Source organism: Podarcis filfolensis (genome assembly GCF_964270895.1).
Source record: "Podarcis filfolensis genome assembly, chromosome: 17".
NCBI lineage: Eukaryota > Metazoa > Chordata > Lepidosauria > Squamata > Lacertidae > Podarcis > Podarcis filfolensis.
In genome coordinates this window covers 7,400,229-7,423,008 of record NC_139621.1, presented here as the reverse complement: position 1 = coordinate 7,423,008, position 22,780 = coordinate 7,400,229, and the positions used below count along the sequence as shown (strand labels likewise).

The 22,780-nt window shown below is 42.0% G+C and overlaps 2 protein-coding genes across 11 annotated transcripts in view; one reads left to right on the top strand and one right to left on the bottom strand.

Moving 5' to 3' along the window:
- CC2D1A (coiled-coil and C2 domain containing 1A) overlaps positions 1–5,065 on the bottom strand; it is a 49,042-nt gene extending 43,977 nt beyond the window's left edge. Inside the window, exons 1-2 of the mRNA XM_083592996.1 lie at positions 4,820–5,065; positions 3,104–3,212 (exon numbers count right to left, since the gene is read on the bottom strand). Coding sequence (XP_083449122.1) covers positions 3,104–3,160 — 57 coding nt within the window. The 5' untranslated portion in view covers positions 3,161–3,212; positions 4,820–5,065. The remainder of the gene's footprint in view (positions 1–3,103; positions 3,213–4,819) is intronic.
- A 47-nt stretch (positions 5,066–5,112) lies between these two features.
- Positions 5,113–22,718, top strand: BRME1 (break repair meiotic recombinase recruitment factor 1; the record flags this gene model as incomplete). 10 transcript variants are annotated; one of them, XM_083593122.1, is made up of 9 exons in its annotated part: positions 5,113–5,246; positions 8,094–8,142; positions 8,962–9,169; positions 10,909–10,969; positions 14,677–14,772; positions 17,398–19,029; positions 20,314–20,438; positions 20,860–20,952; positions 22,135–22,718. In XM_083593122.1, the coding sequence occupies 8 exons, from the start codon at positions 8,112–8,114 to the stop codon at positions 22,280–22,282; spliced, it is 2,394 nt and encodes a 797-aa protein (XP_083449248.1). In that variant the 3' UTR covers positions 22,283–22,718. The 10 variants fall into 10 exon arrangements, 9 of the variants coding, with proteins under 9 accessions (XP_083449248.1, XP_083449245.1, XP_083449242.1 ...); XM_083593119.1 differs by having other exon boundaries at positions 17,326–19,029; XM_083593116.1 differs by lacking the exon at positions 5,113–5,246 and adding an exon at positions 5,495–5,632 and having other exon boundaries at positions 17,326–19,029.
- Positions 22,719–22,780: the final 62 nt, after the last annotated feature.

The window sequence follows — 22,780 nt, the reverse complement described above, 5'->3', positions numbered from 1 at the left end:
TTCTTTCTTTCCATGGTTCATTTTACATATCTTATATCCTCGCATATTTTACAAAAACTGTACCAATCTGTTTTCCATTATTGCATCCATCAAAACTTATTTACACTGTTGAATTTATCTTAATGCTGACAGCGTTTTTGGCTGTACACTGAATTATTTTCCATATATTCAATAAATGTTTTCTGATCTTCTTTAAACGTATGTTCTTCCTGTTCTCTTATTCTATATGTTATGCCTCCTTTATCTGTGAGTTACAGAGAAGACTAATAATGGCAGACAAACTGCCTTTCTGGTAAGATATTGCCTGCGTGTATAACCCTGCAGCAGGGTATTGAATGGCAATAGATGGAACGTGAGATGAAGTCTTGTCCCAATGGCTTAGAGTTTCATTTCTCTGTAACAAGAGTAGTGTTCCTTCATAACCACAGAAGTAACCACACAAACCTGCCTGAATAATGTGCAAGTTAGATCTAGAGATGCCAGAGAAATTATGTCAAGCTTGGATACAATACAGGGATGTGTGTGGGTGCTTCTGAAGCTCACCTCAAATAGGATATGTGTTTTACAACCCCTTTAGCATTTCTGAAAAATACAGATTCCTTTAACTACCGAATTTTTCGCCCTTTAGGGCGCACCGGCCCATAGGGCACACCTAGTTTTTTTTGGGGGGGGGCATAAAGAAAAAAAAATTATTCCCCCCCCCCAGGGTTTCGGGCTGCAGGCTGCGGGCTCCCAAGGCTTGCGGACATGTGCCCAAAGCCCGGGGTACGCTGCGGAGCCAAAGATACCAATGAGGCTCCCGCTCCCTGCACGGCTTCTTCAGTGGGGAGCTCCCCGACGGCGCGCCCTCGCCTCGTTGCGCAGCGGCGCCCCGTTTCCTGGGGCAGCAGGGCGGAGAGGGAGCTTCGGCCGGCTGCTTGCCGGTATCCCCCATTGAAGAAGAGCAGCCGCAGCGCCGCGCTAGCCGATTAGCTTCCCAATCCGGTGCAAGGTTCCGCGGCGACGGGGGAGCCCTGCGCTCCGAAGGCAGCGCCGCCGGCTGCAGGAAAAACGGAGGCGAGGGAGGAAAGACGAAGCTGGAAAGGAAGGGAGGAAAGGAGGCAGCTGCAAACGCCTCCTCAACATCTGCCGCTCTCCATCCCTCTGCCGATTGAAGCCAGCCCAGCCCGGAGCGCGGGAGTTCCCGCCGGGCTCCCTAGGCTTGCAGATAGCTTCCTGAAGCCTGGAGAGTGAGAGGGGTCGGTGCGCACCGACCCCTCTCGCTCTCCAGGCTTCAGCGAAAGCCTGCATTCGCCCCATAGGACGCACACACATTTCCCCTTCATTTTTGGAGGGGAAAAAGTGCGTCCTATAGGGCGAAAAAGAACAGAGACTTCTGCCTTAAATATTATTAAGCAATAATATGTGTGCATATTGTATGGATACTGGTTGCAACTAAAGTACTAGTTCTCAGGGGAACATAAATGACGTTATGAGTCTACCGACAGAATTGTATGTTGTTTTTACTATCAGAATTGATGCTACTCTACTGGCTACCATATTATTGGGGGCGTTTCTAACATTTAAATTGTCCTAATGTTGTACTTGATCTATTAACTGAACTTTCATAGCATCACAATTTTTACTTGTTGCACAGGAGCCTGATGCCCTAGGCAAGTGCTTGTTCCCTTCCACTAGGGCCTATTTGCTCAGCCCTTATTAATCCACCAGCTGAGGAAACAGCCTTCAGAGGTTTCTCTATTTGCTAAGGAATGCTATGCCACTGTCACATACGTGAAGGATTTTCAACAGCGAGACTACACTGAAATATAATTGCCCTACATTATGCTGCTTTGCTCTGCCTACTGGAATCTAAAAGGGTGGACTAAACTCAGAACACACCCAAGTCACACCCACATTAACATCTTGGAAAACAGCTCCAGAACAAGGAAGCATTTTGCACAATAATTCCTCTCGCAAGCAGACTATGAACGAACTTGTTGCTCTGCCACACCTACCACCAGTTTACAAAGCAGTGAAGAAGTCTCATCACACATTCTCTCCCACTTCTCACTCTGCCCTCTAACCACAACACAGCTGGGTCACAACCGTGCCAATTTTTTACTGGTGCAGCATCTAATGATACTGTTAAAATTAAAATGCATCTTGTATCTTTAAACATGGTTTCAGTAAGCTGGAAACCCTAAAAAGTAGAAGCACTAGGGCCAAATTGTGCATTTGGCAACCCAGTAAGTTAACATTTGTTAGAGACATTTATGCTTATGATAGAGTCATATATAATACTTTTAAAAACATTATCAAACTTCTTTATTAGAGTCTATCCTTTTATTTTAAAAAGGTAAATAAAGTTGTGTTTTTAACCCAGTTAGATTGACTGTTAGCTTCACAGGTTGTACAACCTGAAAAAGTTATGCTATTTGCAGATTTGCCTCTTTGGGGAGGGCCGGCCCCCTCCATGCATGCATCGGGAATAGTGAGGCTTACAATAGGCTTAAGCTGGTATGGGCAACTAGAAACAGAAAGACTACAAGAGTCTTTCTGCAACATAAGCATGTGTGCCCAAGAAAGGAGCCGAGTTTTTTAAAAGGCAGCTCAATTAATCTGTTCCCATCCTGGCTCCCAGAGTGTCCTTCTTCTGAGCTAAGGGGTAGTGGAATTGGCAGCTGTTTACTATTTATTAACCAGTCTTGGATGTGTGTGGGGTGGGGTGGGGTGGGGGGGTGATATAAGTAACTTCAAGGTTCAGGGTATCCTGATGAAACTTTATTAAATAGTTTAGTACAACATTTGATTCAGAATTTTTTTTTCTTGTTTTCCTCCTCTAAAAACTAGGTGCGTCTTATGGTCGGGTGCGTCTTATAGAGCAAAAAATACGGTATATTGCTACAAAACAAGATTTCCTGTGGCAGAAGAATTACACACTACAGGCATAAAACAAGAGTGGAAGGAGAGGACCTGTTGTGTGTACATATTGTTATTTCATAGTGCTCAAGATGTGAAAGCAGCATCTTGGAGCAGATACCTGCACAGCCTAAAACAAGGTGCTTTCAAGAAAGAGCACCTAAGACAGATCACACCACAGAAAAAGAGGATAGCAACTTACCTGTCTAGGTGTGGCAGCGCCTTTGCCTCCTGAAGGTGGCTTCCTGTTCCTGTTCATTTCTCTTTGTTCTGTTCTCAGTCAGTGCAAGACAGCATCAGGCCAGATGGAGCTGGGTATTTTAATGGGATCAGTCAGAAGTTGTCCCTGTTTCCCTCATTCCAGTTATCCGCATTATCTCCCTCTTCTGCTGATGGTTGCCCAGCCCCCACTGCTTTCCCAAAGCGCTTCCGGAAAACCACAAGAGTGTTCCATTAATATTGCACACAACATGCGATATGTGACACTAAGTCGTGAAATATGTGCCACCATGCCTCCTCTGTTTTTCTCTTCTGTCTGGTGCCACGCAGCCCAATCCTATGTGTGCTTACTTGCAAACAAATCCTGAAGCTCATTGCAGTGGCAACACTAATCACATACCTTGACTTCAGTATGGCTGAAATCACTGGGAATAAGCCTCAATAGGATTTACTGCCAAGCTAATGCACATAACATCAGGCTACTAAGCCCACGGCCACTGCTTTCCAGTACGTATCTTATTCGCCTCAAATGCCTATACTACCACGCCTATCGTATCTGTTTGCCCACATCACTCCAACTCCTAGCCAGCCAGTTTTATTATTTGTTTGTTTGTTTGATTGACTGATTTATATACCACTCTTCATCCGAGGATCATAGGGTGGTTTACAGAATAAAAATACAAACAACATAATAACAAACACAACAATAACCCCACATACTTTCCCTCCCCTTCTTTCACTCTTAGGAGAAAGCCTCACCATCCCTGCCATTAATCTTAACAATGTCTAGAATGAATATGTATACAGTGGTACCTTGGTTTATGAACTTAATCTGTTCTGGAAGTCCTTTCTTAAACCAAAGCATTCTTAAACCAAGGCGTGTTTTTCCCATAGCAGCGGGGGGACTCAATTTACAAATGGAACACATTCAACAGGAAGTGAAACATGTTCTTATTCCAAGGCAAGGTTTGCAAACCAAAACACCTACTTCTGGGTTTGCAGCGTTCTTAATCCAAGTTGTTCATAAACTAAGCTGTTCTTAAACCAAGGTACCACTGTAGTACTTTTGAGTCTGTTTTTTTAAAAAAAAATGTGTCCACATTAAAAAAATATGCTTTCGAGTCTTCAAAACAATTCACAATGCATTAAGTTTATATGATTACAACAGTACTGTAATCCCACTGAAGGTGGAAGACAGTGGCTTGCTTAAGGAGAGATTTTTAATTAGAGCACTCCATAAAACTCATCGGGGGCGGTGGGGGGATGTTGGACAATGTGTTCCATGGGACTTATTCTTGGGTAAAAAAATAACTACCAAACTTTTATAAGACATCTAAAGGCAGCCCTGTTTAGGGAAGCTTTTAATGTTTAATAGGTTATTGTATTTTAGTGTTTTGTTGGAAGCCGCCCAGAGTGGCTGGGGAAACCCAGCCAGATGGGCGGGGTATAAATAAATTATTTATTATTATTATTATTATTATTATTATTATTATTATTATTATTATTATTATTAACATTAACATGCACAGGGTGACAACCAAAATTATAAATCTGGACATGATTGTTATCATTCTATACTTATTTATTTTTACCCCACCTTTTCCCCTGACCAGGGTCTCAAGGCGGCTTGCAGATAAAACATCACCGGTTCATGTTTCTCCCGCCGCTTCTCTTCGTAAAAACAATAATGCTGGCCTACCTTACGGGACTGTTGTGAGGATAACCGGATCGCGCATGCGAAGGGACTTGGAAGGCTGCGCCGCTAACCAGAGAGTGGCAAGGGCCGCTGCCCGGCCCCTCGCCCCTCGAAGCTCCTCCGCCCCCGACACCGCACGCAAAAGTTGGGGGCCACCCCTTCTCGCTCTCGCCACACGCACTTCCGGCTTCTTTCCGCGACTAGCCCGTCAAGCCCCGGCTTGCTTTACGGCTCCGTCGCGAGCACGACACCGCGCGACGGCGCCCGTCGGGCTTTACGGCAGGCTTTTCCCTTCCCAGTCCGCAGACAGAGATCGTGGAGGGAAGCGTGGCGATGTCAGTTGCTGAAGCCTGGCAGGGCAAAATTTGGAACAAAAGGCAGAACATTGTGCCTCCCCAACCCCAATGCAAGCCGTATTTTACTGTGTTTAGTTAGTAACTTTTTTTAATAAATAAAAAAAGTACAATATTGCTTCGCAAGTGCTTCCTGCACTGGGCGGGGAAAACTGCCCTAAGAACAAAATAAAAAAAATCCTTCCAGTAGCACCTTAGAGACCAGCTAAGTCTGTTATTGGTATGAGCTTTCGTGGGCATGCACACTTCTGCAGATGCCCTAAGAACGTAAGAGGAGTCCGGCTGCTGGATCGTGCCCACCTAGTTATTTACAGTGGCCAACCAGATGCCCCTTGGGGGGAAGCCCGCGAGCAGGATTCGAGCATATAATATTATCAGGAGAGCCCGGCTGCTGGATCAGGCCAAAGGGCTCAGCATCAAGCCCAGGATCCTGTCCCCACAGTGGCCAGCCACGGGGAAGCCCGTGCGCAGAACCTGAGCGCAGGAGCAGCTCTGTTTCTCCCGTTCCTGATTCCCAGCAACTGGCAGCCGGAGGCATCGCTGCCTCCTTTTTATCGCACTCCGGTTGGAAATCGGAGCGGGGAGGCCGGCTGAGAGACGTTGCAGCCGCACTGCATAGCCCGGCATAGCCCCTATTTATTTCCCCCCCCCCACTGCAGCTGGGCAGGCTGAGGCTGAAGGATAGTTCCTTTCACCAAACCTGCACTTTTGGCCACGCGTCGCTTTTTCTCCATGTAGCAGGCAAGCTGGGCGGTAAGGCAGAGAAGGAGAGCGGTGTGCAACGAACACTGAAAGATACAGCGACAGGATAAACTTGCTCTTAGCTGTTTGTGGTTGTGTGTTTTGCCACCCTTGGAATAGGGTCCCCGAATAACACCCGAAACCAAGAGGTGTTCGTTCTTCTACCCTTTTTCCTAGCTCTAGGGAAATCGATGGTGGGGTGGGGGCGAGGGCGAGGAGTGGGGAGGAGAATTGGCGGGAAAAGTCGTTAGGGAGTTGCCATCCCTCGCTTTTTGCGCTGCTCAAAAAGCAGGTGCTCCTTTGAGTTCCTCTCTTGGCGCGCTTTTGTATTTAGTTGTATTTTTCCCCTCATGACTTTTGTTTTATGGATACAGCAAACATCGACAGCACAAAGCAATAACGTTACGGCTGGTTGCATTAAAAATTTCTGTTTTTGAATGCTTCAGCCCCCTTGGCTTAACAATATTTTCCCTTCAGCTAAGCAACCTAGGGCCCATCAACGTTGCATATCATAGGACCCAACTCCTAGGGGCTCCCCAAAATAAAATATTTGATAGGGTTAGGGTTGATGGGCATTCCCATTCAAATAATGTGATTGATTATGCAGGGCGGGGATTAAAACCCAACATCTCAGTCTGGATCTGATTATCCCCATCATATTCAATATTTTTTAAACAGTTGTATCATTGCTGGTTATGCTTTCTGTTCACAGAAATATTTTTTTGGGAGAAGAGGGGAAGGTCTTTCATTTGAAGCTAAAGGTCGACTTGTGACTGAATCTCCTGCACTATTTATTACATGGTGTTGAAGAGAAGCAATGCAAAACAATGGCGGCTTTGCTCTGCATGGGATTCAACGTTTTAGAACTGATTCCTGACAAATGGCTTTAATTGTCCATTTAATGATAACGCAGTAAGATACTGTTGAGACGTAGAGTCCACTGAACTAAGAGTAGTGCAGGCAGCCCTGTACTCACGGTGGGGCAAATGGGTGCTTGGCCCATGCCTCAATTTTTTTATTTTAAGATCTTCTAATTTGTGACTTGATGGACAGTGAGGGCCTCCATGCAAAGAATAACAGGAGCGATTTCAGAACAATTAGCAAATAAGACACAGTGAGTGCATAACAAAAGCATCATCTGGAAGAGCCCCCAAAATTTGCTAACTCAATACTTTCATCTGACAGGGCGAGTTTTTGATTATCACAGCCAGCTTATAATTACTAAGGGATTCTGAAAAAACAGCCTGTATGGTAACGTGACTCTTGAAGAGTTAAACTTTCTATCACATACAGTGGTACCTCGGGTTAAGTACTTAATTCGTTCCGGAGGTCCATTCTTAAACTGAAACTGCTCTTAACCTGAAGCACCACTTTAGCTAATGGGGCCTCCTGCTGCTGCCGCGCCGCCGGAGCACGATTTCTGTTCTCATCCTGAAGCAAAGTTCTTAACCCAAGGTACTATTTCTGGGTTAGCGGAGTCTGTAACCTGAAGCGTATGTAACCTGAGGTACCACTGTACTAGACTTTAGTATGCATGAAAATGTCTCAGAACAGCATATGACTAACTTTGGCTGTAAATACACCATGATATTGTAGCCTTTTTAATCCATGGGTAGGAAAAATTGTTGCACCCGAGCAGAGACAAAAGGAGCCAAACGACACCAAGGGGTTAATCCAGAGAAAGAGCGTTTTATTCTGCTATTGGGGGGGGGGCAGAGGCACCTGTGTGATTCAGTTCACAAAAGACAGGCCGCAGCAAAAAGCATTTTACATCAGGTTTTTATCCTGTTCTCCAAACCCCCTCCTTCCCTCTCCCCTTTCACAGATTTTACATAGAAATGTTGCTTTTCGTTCTCTGGCTCTGCTCCCGGAAGTATGTTGCAAATCAATGTACCAGGACAAGGTTATCTTGGATCTGGGAAGCGAAAAGCTTTACTGTTCTCAGCTCTAGGTTTGTTACAGCGTTTTCGTTACAGAAGACGAATGCTTAGCTCGTGCTTTTTGTCTTAGAGGAAAATGCAGTTTTAAAATGCATACGCCGGGGCCTGGCTGGGGGGAATTCACAAAGAGTTTTTAGGGCTTTCTGGGGTAACCCTAACTGTACCCCTTCAATATAACGTCTAATAATGCAATATATTTTATTTTAATAGAAAACATTGACCTAAACTGATATTTCCCTTTAGATCTACCAAGCCACTAAAATGAGTAAAAGGAAGAAGGGACAAATTCCAGGTAATAGAATCACACTGTTATTTTTTGTCTTTATATAAGACTTCTCCCTCCTCCATTTTTTTCAAACCATTTCCATATTGTGATGCTTCAAAACCGGGGTTTAATGTCACTAGCAGATTGTGCAGATCTGATTTTCTGTGTACACAAATAGCACATGACAATTAGCACACTCAGTTCTGTGTATTCTGGATCCTCCCCCCAGCCACTACTCCCCTGCCCTCAACTGCCTTTTTTGTTCTGGGCAGATGCTCAGGTGTGTCTTTACCTTTGTGCAAATCACTCCCCACCCCCAAAATGCTAATCTGTGCATGGCCTAAATTTATCCTCAATTTGTGGATGTGCACAGAAGTGTCATGGTCTCAGTTCAATAATACATAGATGATGAGGTAGATTGTTGCTTATGAAAAGTTTGCAAGCTTACCTGGGAGTAAGCCCGTGTAACCATTTGCATATCAATTCCAAAAGCTGTCACATTGACTTGGAATCTAAGCTAAGTTAACTTAATGAAGTTCATGGGAGAAATGTTTCTAGATCCCTCTTCCCCCCTGAGTAAGCATGTCTAGGTTTGCAGTGTACAGTAAGTCATGAGAGCATGTGCTTCAATAAATTAAGCAGATCCACTTACATTAAGTACATTTAAGCCTTGTTATTCAGTAGCAGACTTAAAGCATGTGCATTGAAATCAATGCCTATTGAAATTAACAGGATTTAAAAGTGTTCTCCTTTAGGTGATTAATGTATTTTATTATAAAGTCAATATCAATTGCTGTATTTATTTTGCAAAAAGGTTGATTAATATTTTTTTTCCCAAAATAAAAGAAGAGAACAAGGAACATGGCCTATCCAAAGCAAACAAGTGCCTTAGGAGGAAGCTTACAGAAGGGAATGATCCAGAAATGCCAGTACAGAATTTTCATTCGGACAATTCTTCCACAAAAGTAATTGTATCAGGAACAATTCAAGAATGTCAAAGAAATAGCCTAGCAAACATGAACACAGAAAATTTGGCAACAGACCTGGATACAAGGTAATCAAGTTTGATTCAAAGCAGAGTATGAAATGATTGAAACATGGTTGGACTGGACAGAGAAATCAAGGGGGTGTCAACTGATAAGAGAAAGACAACTGACTGCTCATATGATTAAATTGTGATTGTTCTAAAGTAAGGCTTCTGGACAAAAGTTTTATTAAGCATGCAAATTCACATGGTCAGATTATAATGATGCAACTAGAGCAATTACACCAGGACCCATTCCTGCAAAGGGCTTCAGATTCTGTACTTTCAGTGTGTAAAACAGTAAGTCTCTAACTGTCCTGGAAGTAAAGTTATAAAGCAAAATGTGCAGGCAACTTTCTAAGTGTTTTATGTGAGATGAGTCAGCCTGGCTGCTCCCACTTTTCAATGTTTTTAGCCCCTAGTTGCATACTTTGCCCTGGGATGCGAGTTGAAGTCGCGCGCCGGCGGCACGGCAGCAGCAAGAGGCCCCATAAGCGAAAGCGCGCCTCATGTTAAGAACGGTTTCGGCTTAAGAATGGACCTCTGGAACAAATTAAGTTCGTAACTGGAGGTACCACTGTAATGTAAACCTTTTTGATAACCAACAAAAATATCACAAAATACCGAACAAACTTTCAAGCTGCCCTGCATGTTTAGATTTCAGGTAAGATTTCAGTTTTAAAAAATAATGGAGGAGAATAATGTCCATTTAATAAGCGCCCAGCAAAGTCTCTTCATTAGATGATCTAATGCCATCTTCCTTCAAGTTCTAGGATCCCTTTCTTTGACAAAGTCCCCATGATATTTTTGTAAGGAAGCTGGTAAAATGTGGGTTGAATGAGGTAACTGTTATGTGGATTTGTAGCTGGTTAACTGACCGAACTCAAACTGCTCTTAATGGTTCCTCGTCATCTTGGGAAAAAGTGACAAGTGAGGTAAAGCAGGGTTCTTTCCTGAGCATGTTGTTAAATGTATTTATAAACGACTTGAACAAAGGAATTGTGAGGGTACCCATCAAATTTGCAGATGACACCAAACTGGGAGGGGTAGCTAATGCCACAGAAGACAGAATCAGAATTCAAAACAATCTTAACAGACTAGGGAGCTGAGCCCAAACTAACAAAATGAATTTTAATAGGGACAAATGTATGGTTCTGTGCTTAGGAAGGAAGAACCAGCTGTACAAATATAAGACAGTGGACACCTGGCTTACTAGTAGTACATATGAAAAAGATTTGGGATCTTAGTGGACCACAAGCTTAACATGAGTCAACAGTGTGATGCAGCAGCAAAAAAAAAACTCATGCTATTCTAAGCTGCATCAACAGAAGTCTAGTGTCCCAAACAAGAGAAGTAATAGTACCACTCTATTCTGCCTTGGTCAGACCACATCTGGAATACTGTGTCCTGTTCTGAGCACCACAGTTTAAGAATGATATTGACAAACTAGAAGGTGTACAGAGAAGAGCAACCATGATGATCAGTGGTCTGGAAACCAAACCTTATGAGGAATGGTTGAAGGAGCTGGGTATGTTTAGCCTGGAAAAGAGGCGACTGAGAGGAGATATGATAGCCATTTCCAAATATCTTAAGGGCTGTCACATGGAAGATGGAGCATGTTTGTTTTGTCTTGCTCTGGAGGGCATTTTGCAAATAGAATAAACATCCTGGGATTTTCAAACATACTGGAATTTCCTAGTTACTGTATTTCTATTACTAATTTGCCTTTCCTAAACTTGAATGTACATATATCTTTTGTCTTTTAACAGCAAGGCTTCATTTGAGAGGAAAGAGCAAGATAATATGAAGGTTTCTGTACCTCTGTCTCAGGTAAATTCCGTCTCAAGTAACATTAGCAGTATATTTAACTGTAGGGTAGCTTTTAGTAATTTCTTGGTTAGGTAAAGTAAACTTACAAAGTATAGCTGAATAGATTTCCTTTGTGTTCCTTATGTGGACATACTGCTTGAACAAATCCAAATCCTTGATCAAATCCAAATCCTTGCAGTCTGTATCCTTGCAAGAGAGGACATCAGATGTGACTGATATGCAGCAAGATTTACCTGGTAGATATTGGGTAATTGACCGACACCTTGTATGTATCCTAAGCATTGTATCAGGCAGTTTGTTAAGGCTACAAGGGAATAAACCCCATTGAACCCAATAGCCTTACTTCTTTGGTTTGCTCTGTGCATAGGTTTGCTCTGTGTAGAGAGGATGATTCACTAAACCTCCTTACACATTCTTTCAATGTGATGTCACAGGATTGCAGTGGCTAGCTTCTACCAACTTACAAGCTGGGCATTCAACTGCCAGAAGAAGAGACCACAAACATACACAGATATATACACCTATTGCTCCTCCATGCATATATTTCTACGCATGTGTAGACCCTTCATATAGTCCCTTCAGCTTCCTTATGCATCGAAAGACTGTATGAGACAGTCCAAATGGACTTTCCCCCTCATAAGATCTTCAAAATATGTGAGCTAATCCACATGGCTGCAATGCAAGAATCTGTGAGTTTGTTTCTGATCATGTGCTGTTTGGAACAATAGCTAATAACATTTCACCTTTCAATTTTATTAATTTTCCAGCATATGTTTATAATATCAAATCACAACTTATCACATATTTTCTGTTTTAGACTTCCTTCAGCCTCTCTGACCATCATCCATTATTCAATTTTTTAATTACACATTTCCTAATTTTATATTACATTTTATATACCCTCTCCCTCTTATTTTATTCTATTACAATATTCCTCAAACATTCACAAAGCTTCTTGAAATCCCACTAGCGTTATTTGCTCATCACATATGCATTCCAAATAATCTGTAAATTTTCCCCAGTCCTCGATGAACTTATGGTCTCGTAGATATCTAATCTTCCCTGTTAATTTATCCAATTCTGCATAATCCATCAGCTTCATTCTCCATTCTTCTAGCGTCGGTAATTGTTCCTGTTTCCATTTTTGGGCCAATAATATTCTCGCTGCTGTTACTGCGTATAACATTTCACCTTTCAAAATGTATACTGGCAGTGATTATATTGCATACTTCTGTTTGTCATGGCTGAAACACCTAGGAAAATGATCTTAAAAGCTTTTTTAAAAATCCAAGGAAGAGTTGCTGCAGTTAGGGAAAAGGGCAAGGCTCTTCCACATTCTCTGCTTGTACAGTGTATCAACCTACCAGTGCTGGATCAAGTACTATGGTGGCAGTGAGCGAAATGAAAGTCACTCTCTTTAGTCACATAAAATAATTTGTACAGATGGTGAACATTTTGTGTGCGACTGATTGATGTATAGCTAAGGCCCGCATCAGGATTTGAAAAGTTGCTTAGAATTTCAAACAATGAGAAGTACAATGCAATCCCAAACCACCAGTGGGCACTCAAAGCCAGAGAGAAGTGAAAGCAGGGCAACAAGCCAAGATGCTTTTGCTTGCACAGCTGGCTCAGTCCTGACCTAAATACATCTTCAGCAATGGTCTGTCTAGCTTTTTCTTGAAAACTGTTATAGCCAGAAGCCAGAAGAGCAGCCTGTGTCATTCCACACAACCTTCCTTTGAATTCATAAACTTTATTGCTGCGTGCAGATTAAGACCAAGGGTTGCCCCTTGTACATTTTCCCCTAGTGGAGTTGTAGAGCACATACTCTGAGAACAGAAGGCCCCAGGTTTGAACCCCAGCATCTCTAGTTAAAAACGCTGAGTAGTCATGGGTGAAGATGTCAAAGACCTCTGCCCTGGATAGCCACTTCCAGCCAGAGTAGACAATACTGGGCTAGATGAACAAGTTGTCTGACCTGGTATTAAGAAACGCCCTGAACTCCTAACACCACCCCACCTCTTTATTAGTCCAAAGAGAACTCAGGAGTCCTGGCTCCTGGCCAACAGTTACCTGCCTCGAAAAAACCACTCAGTATACTCCCTTGCGGAGAACATTAAGCTAAGCACTCCCTTTGGGCAACAGCTAGCTTCCTTCCTTCCCTTTATATTAAATATTTGCAGAGCCATAGCTGTGGGGGGCTAGCTGGTTTTTTTGCCCTGGGTGAAGCCTCCAGAGGGGCATCATTAAGGCTCAAAACCTCTCTCTCTCTCTCTCTCTCTCTCTGTGTGTGTGTGTGTGTGTGTGTGTATGCAAATGCACATGGGGGGACGCCAACTGGGTCTTTGACCCAGGTGAAATAAAACCTAGTTTTACCCCCTGACATATGTGTTTATATTTTAAACAGTTAGTTTGGCTGTTGTGGCAGCAGCAGGGGGGTGGAGAGGAATCCCCCTACCAGGAAAGTTCTGAGACAAAGGGAACTTGGACTGCCGGCAACTGGGCAATCACATGCGGGATTATTCCTGCCATGCTTGGCTCCAAGAGGTACTGCTGCTTCACTGTAGTGGGTCTCCGGAAGACAGAGTTTTCCTGTGGAAATGTGGACACAATGATGTAGGACCGCTTAGGGCCAGCCCAAGACATCTTGATGCCCAGGGTGGGAAAGGAAATTGGCACCTGCTAATTAAAGCAAGGTATAACCCACCAGGTATAGCTGTGAACTATGCGGGCCCTCAGGTGCCTGGGCACCCACAAATTTAAAATGGAGGTGTACCCCCAAGATTCCTCTTGGTGGTGTTGGCATGCCCTGGGCACCCACGGTCGTGGGGGCAAGGTGGCATGTCTGCCACCAGGAAAGTCCCCTGCTGAAGCCCAGCTGGGGAAAAAATGAGATCCCCGCCCCCGATCTTTTGGGAGAAGTGCAAGATTGCCAAAGGTATTTTGCTGCCTGAGGCTAAGGTCAAGATGGTGACCCTTTACTTTCCATTAGGTGCTAAAATCTCCACATGTAAATTCGGATCATTTTTCTTTTCTTGTTTCAGTGCAGGATTTTTTTTCTTATATGTGGGGTATACTTATGAACTTATTGTATTTGCCTTTTAATCGTTATAGTAAATTACTGTTGTTCTTTCACTTTTGTGGAATTATTTGTTGCTCACAACGTCTTTTAGTTGACAGTAAAGTAAACTTGAACTTCTGGTGCTTCTCATTTTGAGTGAAACTAGTACCAATACTTGTTCAACAATTCTAATAATTTGAATCTTAAGTTCCTCTGAGTGGAACGCCACTTGCAGATACGATACTTCCATGGAGTACCTTGAAGATACTATTTGACAATTCCCTCCTGCAGCCCTCTGTGCCCTTAAGATCTGCTTTGGAGGGTTGGGAATCCTCCCAGAGCAGCAAGGAAGGTGACACCAGGAGCTGCAAGAGGAGCAATAAATCAGTGAAAATTGTTTTTTGCCTGTGGGAACCCCTGTTGGATCACAATGCCTTCCTTTCAGGATGAGGTTTTGTCCAATTTTATTCCTGTGCAAAATCCTCAGAAATTTAGGGCAGTCTCAGTAGGTCAAAAATAATTATCTTTGTTGAGCCTGATAAATCCAGTCTCTTGATGCCTTTTTGCTTAATTTTGGAAATTGCAGAGGAAGAGTATAGGATACTCTTATTGTTATTCTTATTCTTACTCTTATTGTTGGTCATAGGGAGGAAAGCTGGTACCAAAGTTTACGAAGCCAAGAAAAACATTGGCTGAAAAACATGGAAATTTTGGAGGCGCTGTAACAACTGGGACAGAAAAGGTACAACAAGCCCTTCCTCCTTATCTATATAACGTAATGTATACCCTTGTGATTTAGAGAAGTGTTTCCTTATGGCTAGACGTGGGGAAAACACTTTCGTTTTTGTACTGATAATTAAAGACAAACTGCACTCTTCTAGTTCAAATTAAGCACGCTGATAATTTCCAGAGGGCTTTTAATGATTAGTTTTAATCAAGATATACTGACATGTTATTTAAGGATACTGTTAGCTGTGCTGTTTTATTTGTATATACTGTGGTTTTTATATTTGATTTAAATAATAATAATAATTCTAAGTGACATTCCCTAAGAGACAGATCATAAATAAATAAATACGTAGTTTTAACTGAGTAATTTCTCCCCCCATGAAAAACTCACGTTTTTTTAATAATATTTTTATTCATTTCCAAAAAAACCCAACAATTTTTATACAATCAATTCACATTTTATCACACATTCATCTCTTTTTTTGACTTCCCTCAGTTCCTCTGCCGATCTTTCGTTTACATCTATATTATTAACGCATTTCTTAACTTAGTATTGCCTTTAGATATCTCCTTCCCTCATTTTATTCTCTTTTTAACAATATTCCTCTATTTTTCACAGTCTCTTGAAAACCAACAAACGTTATCTGTTCATCACAAATGCCTTTCAGATAATCTGTAAATCTTTAGTTTGTCTTTCAGCTAAGGCACCTGCACACTCTCAAACATATTAAGGACACTAGCTTTGGCAAGACAGGTGGGTCTAGCAGCACCCCCACACTGCAAAGTTGCTTCTTTAGAGGGAGCACAATCCTATCTAGGAATTTAAAGAGTTCCACCGTGTATACTCCACAATTCACTGTTTAAACTAGTAGGCCAAGGGCAGATAAAAATAGAGTATTCTTTGGTGGAAGATGATAACTTGTGCAGAACTGCATATTCACACATTAAGTTGTCTGTATACTTAGGTAATCTTTAGTGTCCCTGCTCCGTTCTTCCAGTAAGGTTAGCAAAGGGGAAATGAAGAAAGGGCCTTCTCTTTTTTTTTTTTTAAATAATTTTTATTAACTGGCCAATCACATCAAATTAAATCACATCACATAAATTCCAAATTACAAAGCCAAATTTTTAAATTTTGTTGGGGGAACCCATACTTCAAGATCCAAAGGGGGATTCAGATCATCTTCTTATTACTGCGTTAATGTCCAAATCAGTCCCAATCAGTCCAGACAAAGTTCATAATTCTATCCAGTCTTATCTTGGTGTTTCCACATCATATCTTGTTCATATAATTTCTATTTTTCCTTTACGATCTCTTCTGTTAGTCTCCTTAAGCCGATAAGCAAAGTAATAATCCTGTGTGGATTTCCCGTTCCTCCACTAAGTCCAGATGGTTTCCATATATCTCCTTCGTAGATAGCATCGCTCTTTCCATCATAAATTTGGCATTTGTCGCTCTTAAGTCCCACCGAGGAGTTGATCCACGATATGTAAACAACTCTATTTCTCTCTTTCTCCTCCCAGACCCAAGAGCTCCAACAATGCCTCCCAAAATGGCGACGGCATTTTTAACTGCGTCATTCCAAAACTCTTAGCTTTCCAGCTTCATCTTGAAACATTGCTTTGGTTCGAAAGTTTATCTCCACACAGCCTTAAATCCACAGCTTAAGTCCTTAGTTTCTGACTCATTAGGGGAGGGGATTCTTGTTAATCACATAAAAAAAAGGAAGGCAGGTTTCCCCCCCCTCCCCCCTCAGTCATTTGTCGTACCATATCTTGACGTATCTTCTCATATTTTATTCTTGTCTTGTTATCAGAGATCTCTTCTGTCAGCAGTCTTTACTCCCCTTTTTCCTTGAAGCATGTGCAATTTATCTCGTCCAAATTGTTTCTTTTGAAGATGCTTGCAACTAGCAGCGCGAATCAGGGACGGCGTCCAGGAGTGCCGGAATCCCACAGGAGGGCTTTGTGCCTAGTGCCCCCACCCCCACAAATTCGGGGGTGGTATAGGGCACAGCAGGCAAGGGCCGTCCCCCCCCCCACAATCCTGGGGGGGTTAAGGAGGCTAATTACCCCCATCATAGCCTCCAAATTACCTCGTGTGGGTCGGAGAGATGTTATTGTCAGCCATCTTCCGATGCGCCACCTAGTGGCCCCGAAGAAAGGGCCTTCTCAATTGGGTCAGCTTGCTTATGGAATGCTCTCCTCAGGGAGGCTTGCCTGACACGTACTCTAATGTCTTTTCAGCAGCATGCAAATACTTAAAAAACAAATATCTTAAGACTTTTTGCCTGAACTGACTTTTCTGTTGTTAAATATGCCTTTCATTATGTCAGCTGTTATTATTTTGATTGTTTCAGTATTACTGTAAGCAAACCTGGAAGTTTGCTCGCTTGTTATAAGCTGTAAAAAGATTGTAAAGGAACTCACAACCTGAAGGGGCAGCATATAGATGGTTAAATACATAGAAATGCACTATTAAATGGGAACTGGTAGCCATAGTCAGAAAATGCTAAATGTTTGTGCTACTTTTTTCTACTGACACACAATTTTGTCAACTTCTTCAAAGGGTGATTGTATGGATAGAAATGTTACCAGCACAGCAAAAAATTATGTCGAGAACACTGTTGCTTCTTCAGAGACACCAGAAGCAGCGGATTCATTGGTGACGAAAGTGAAGGATGCTGGAGATCAACTGATCATTCATTGTGAAGAATTAAGTAAAAGACTGGATGTTAAAATGCAAGATGAGGACAAGATTGGAGGGATAAACAATGGTGGTGCAAACTCAGGCTTAGCTGATTCCTGTCAAGGAACAGGGACAGCATCCAATTTACAAGAAAGTATCTGTGAAAAGGAAGTGTCAGGTAATAAGGATGTAGATGGTCTGTCTCTAGAGCCATTTAAATGCCAGTTTGTTAAGGAGATGAGCATTAGTATGTTGGCAGAGGACAGTGTCACTGACCATATTAAAAGTACACCACATGAAGAGCATCTTGATACTTCAAACAAGTGTATGGATAAAAATAAAGTTTTCCATGATATCACAAATTCAGATGATGTAAAAGAAGCAAACTGGACCAAAAATAGAAGTTGTAAAGATGCAAGTCTTACTGAGTGCATGTTCAGCCAAACCCAAAAGGAGAACAACAGAACGTATTTCCCACTGGAGACAGATCTATCATTTATCACACCTGGAGAACAGGGCAAACATCTAAATACAAGCAATGTATCTAGAGACGGAGATACTGATGTCAAAAAAGCAGACCAGGACCTTTCATATAGAAGGGGGGAAACTGAAGAGCAAAATGTCATTTGCAGCAGTACTGAAATTTCAGAACATCAAGTCACTTTGTGCAGCTCTGCAATGAGTGAAAAGGGAACAGACAAGCAGAACCTGTGGTCAAGTGGCGAACCTGTAGAGCAAATTGGTATGAGTAAAACTGCAAGCCAAAGCAACCCTTGTACGGAAGAGATCATAGTTGCAGAGCAAAACAGTGTACAAGGCCAGAATACTTCCAGGAAAGACGTTCTAGATATTCAATCTATGAGTACTTACTTGGAAAAGAAAGCAGATATTTCTGAATCAAAATGTGAGCAGGTTTTTGAAACAAGTGATATGTTCTTGCCACAGCCTGATGGGGATGTTGACCCTGAGAGCAGCACAATCTCAGTGCAAGCAGTGATTTGCAGCGAAGAGACAGGGAGGAATAAAAAAGAATCTGAAATGAAAGCAAGGCCAGCAAAAAGCCCCACTGGCTCACCTGACCCAGAAGTTCCAGTTTTACAGGAAAATGGTAGTGAGAGACTGGTGTCTGATACAAAACAGTCTGAATTGAGCAGATGTGATTTGGAACCAGCTGAAATTAGGGAAGTGCTGTCAGGCATTTCCCAGCAAAATTTGACTGAGACTGCCAAGGCAGAAACAAACCCAACAGAAAACTCTTCTGCTGACATCTACATGGAGGGAAAAGAAGAAATGGTAACCTGTGAGGACAACAAGAACAAACCTGCCCATGAGGAAAATGGCCTCTCCACAGTCAAGGTTCTTCCAGCACCACTGGTGGTGGGCGATCCTGGTAGAGAAATGAATGCTGGTTCCGAAATGCAGAAGTCTCTCCTTGTATTAGGTACAGGTTGCAGCAGAAATGCACCAAGTGGCCTTGATACTATGACCCAAACATGCTCTCCTTGCACAGATTCCCTTTCTCTGGATATGGAAATTCTGTCTAACAGTCAGCTACTGGGCATCTTTGAATTTCCACCACACAAGGTGAGTTGACCATGAATGACTAGATTTAGAAAGTGATAGTTTTACTTCTTCATATGACAGTTACTATACAACAGAATCGATAAGACCTTAACACTCCAGTAATCCTTTTAAGATTGCATTTATAAATGCAAGTATCAGTACCCATCATATGAATTTATGAAGGAATTGGCCTTGCACTACTACATACTTTTAGTTAATTAGTAGATTTATATCCCACTTCCTTGCCGGAGTCCTTAAAGCAGCTCATAACATTAACAAAAACCAGTGGATTCCAATTTTACTGTAATTTGAATAATTTTGAATGGTGTTATAGTGCAAAATAATTGTAGCAACTGAAGTGCATCCCAGTAAAAATATTTGTGAACCCATTACAGTAGTATATAAAATGGTCATTTCCAGATCTAACAAACCCATTGTAACTAGTACTGATTCTGTAGATTAACTGAAGCTGCAACAATGGAAGCAGTGGCTCCCATTCTAGTTCTTTAAAATAGTTTGTACTTGCCTTTGTGGCTCCTCTGGACTAAAAAAGCTGGATAGAGCTGGGAGGGACTTTGGAGGTCATCTGGTCCAATCCTCTACTTAATGCAAGGTTCGCAATGGGGGATGCAACTATAGGAGCCCACCTCTCCTGTGCATCCCACCTCTGCTTAAATACCTGCTGTGAAGGAGTGTCCCCCATCTTCCTAGTTATTCTGCTCTCCTGTCAACTAGCTCTTACTCTTAGGAGGTTTCTTCCAGTGTTATGCCAACATCTGTTTCCTTCTAATTTCTACGCATTCATTTTAGTTCTGTTTATGTTATGTCTTACAAGGATGTGGGAGGAAATTCTTCACTATGTGCATAGAGCAGCTGCGGGCCTCTTGCTGAGGGAGAATGGTGATAGCGGCAGTAGCAGTGGTGGTGGGGAGAAAAGGGGCTTGCCAGCAGAACACACTGTAGGTGAAGAATAGTGATCTGTCCCCTTGCCCTCCCCAAAGTAGCTCAGGTTACAATCTCTGCTCGTTTGCAGGAGGCTTCTCTTAAAATTATATCCATCACTTCTAGCCAAAAGAAACGATAAAAATTATTTGCATTAAGTCTAAAAGCTAACTAGTGGATATGTCTATGTATCAACATTCTGAAACCTCTGTGTCTAATAACCCAATTATTACATTAATTATTAACATTATTGCTGTAGATTTCTCCCTACCTGGTTGAGATTGTGATTGAACAAGTCCTTCACTGGTGCTTTTTACATAGAGAATATACCTGTATCGCTAAACTGCATTTCTGTCCCTTCAGACATCTTTTCTGGATAATCCACATAGCCCTTCCAAGGATGAAAGTGATCAGTGTGCTGTAGGAGAACAAAGTGGAATCAAAACACCAGTCCCAGCCATTAATCTGATCTATCCAAATAGTGACAGGTGGGTGGATTTCCTAGTAGGAGCTTTCTTGGTACTGTATTTTGCATTCCAGTTGGTTTTACTAGGCCTACATATGTGGCTTTGCATGAGTGTGTACACACACCTGAAACACCAGAGCTAATGGAAGTGGATGATTTTTATTTCCATCTCAAAAGCTTGGGGCAGGCAGTTTTAAGAAAAAGTGCAATAAAAAACCATAATTAAAACCTATATTCTACATAAATATTTAATACGTCATTTGTTAGATGTGCTATTTGTAGGATGGGATTGGAATCCTAGGTCAAGGGGTCAGTGGAGCAAAGATAATATCCTTTGATGTTTGAAAAGGCATGACACCTGGAAAACACTCACACTTTTAATCTAGAAAAATATATATCACTGATCTCCTGCTTCTGTTTTCCTTTCCCCCCCCAAAAAACAGGATTGAGGTGACTGAGGGGATTTGTGATCCATACAAACAAGAAGATGCAACAGATGTTGTTTGTGGACTGATTAAAGAGCTCTCTAATCTCAAGTAAGAACTTATTTCTGTACCATATCCAATACTTCATAAAAAATGAGGTTCTTGAAGGCCTGAGATAATGTGGTCACTGCCATAGCATCTACAGCAATTACATAGCTCCCACAGGAATCATAGTGTAACATTCTTAGCTTAAATGTGCCTGATTTAAGGACAAAAAGACATGTTTGGCCTAGCAACCACTATTAGGCATGGTAGTTAAATTGAATGTCTATGTGTTTTATACTCCTGAATGCCAGATGCTGAGGACAAACACTGAGGGAAAGCTATTGCCTTTTATGCCTGTTTGTGATCTTCCTAGAGGCATCTGGCCCAGGACTGTTTTAAGGGTTTACTGAATTGCAAGTCCTATCACAATTAGTGGGATACATGCCAGATCCCAATGACATCTACTGGGGTGTAAGTCCCACTGATTTCAGATTTTATTTTCACATGTGTTTAACCTTTGGGTTAAAATGACTTTTAGGAATGCCTTGAAGATTTTTAAAATGCCAACATGGCTATGCAGCTGCTTCAAACATTTTGATTAGCCAGTCATTTAAGGATATTGTTTTGTGCTGTTTTAAATGATGTTTTGTGTTTTATCATTGTTTACACTGCCTTGATTTGTTATAGTGGTATATAAATAGTGGTATAAATAATAAATCTCCCTCCCCTCCAGGTCTGGATTTCCTCCCTGCCCATGCCTCTGTGCCCATACTTGCTGCTAACCCCCCCCCCCCCATGGCGATTGCACCAGAGTAATGACAGGGGTCAGATCTGCTGCCTGAGGCAAATTTTTTTGCCTCAGGCACCAGATCTGACTTGCTTCATTAAAGTGCCAGCCTTGCTGAGGGCTGACCGGAGGTTGCCTCTTGTGAGTGCTGCTAGGAGCCGAGGTTATTTCCCCCTCCCAATCACTTTTCCAGCCTGCTACAGCTCTTAGACTGAGAACTGGAGAACATGGCACATGAACCCTTTCAGCTACCTTGAATTATTTCAGCTCTTTGAATCAAATTCCTTGCATTTGTTCTGGAGCAAAAAATAATTGTTGGAACCTGCTTCTTTAGGTAACAGTGACTGAATTGTTCTGCAAGGGGTTGCAGTCTATAATTTTATTTCTGCAGCTTACTTTAAGAAGTGCCTTGCTAACATGGAACCCACTGTGGTGTGGTTGGGTTGTTTTGTTCTTCCTAGCCGACTTATCATGAGTACACACAGAGACCTGGATTCCTTCAAGAGACTGAAGTTCCGGAGAAACAGACAATCTGGGAAGCTTGTACCTCATAGCGTGAGCAATGTGACAAGCACACTTTGTACAGTCAAAAAGAAGAGAGAGATTTAGCTAGTGAATTCTGTTCCTGCTTTGAAAGTTTGCTTTGTTATGGTTTTCTTTAGCTATTTCATTTAGCAGTGGGGTCATTTATGCTTATCTGCATCAAAATAGACTGTTAGATGCAGAATAAAATTAATAAAATGAATATAATTAGTCATTTTCACATCCCACTAACTACCACAGCAATGTAAAGGACCCTTATAAATAAGAACTGGGTCCAATGTCTTGGTGCACAATCCAGTAAGTAAAGTTACCTGTATATAAGCTGCGATCAATATCCCTTTCACCACCATCTCTTAACAAACTCTTAACATAACTTTCTGGGTGTGAACTCTTGTCCACAATTGTGAAGAGTTGCCCTATGTTCAGGCATGTATCTATAGTTCTTCCTCCATTAGGCCAAAATATATCTTATGGAATGCAAAAATAAAAGTAAACCCTTAAACTTAAAAGCCAGTTTTACTATGTAATGATGCCATTATTTATAGGATTCTGGTGTAACCATTT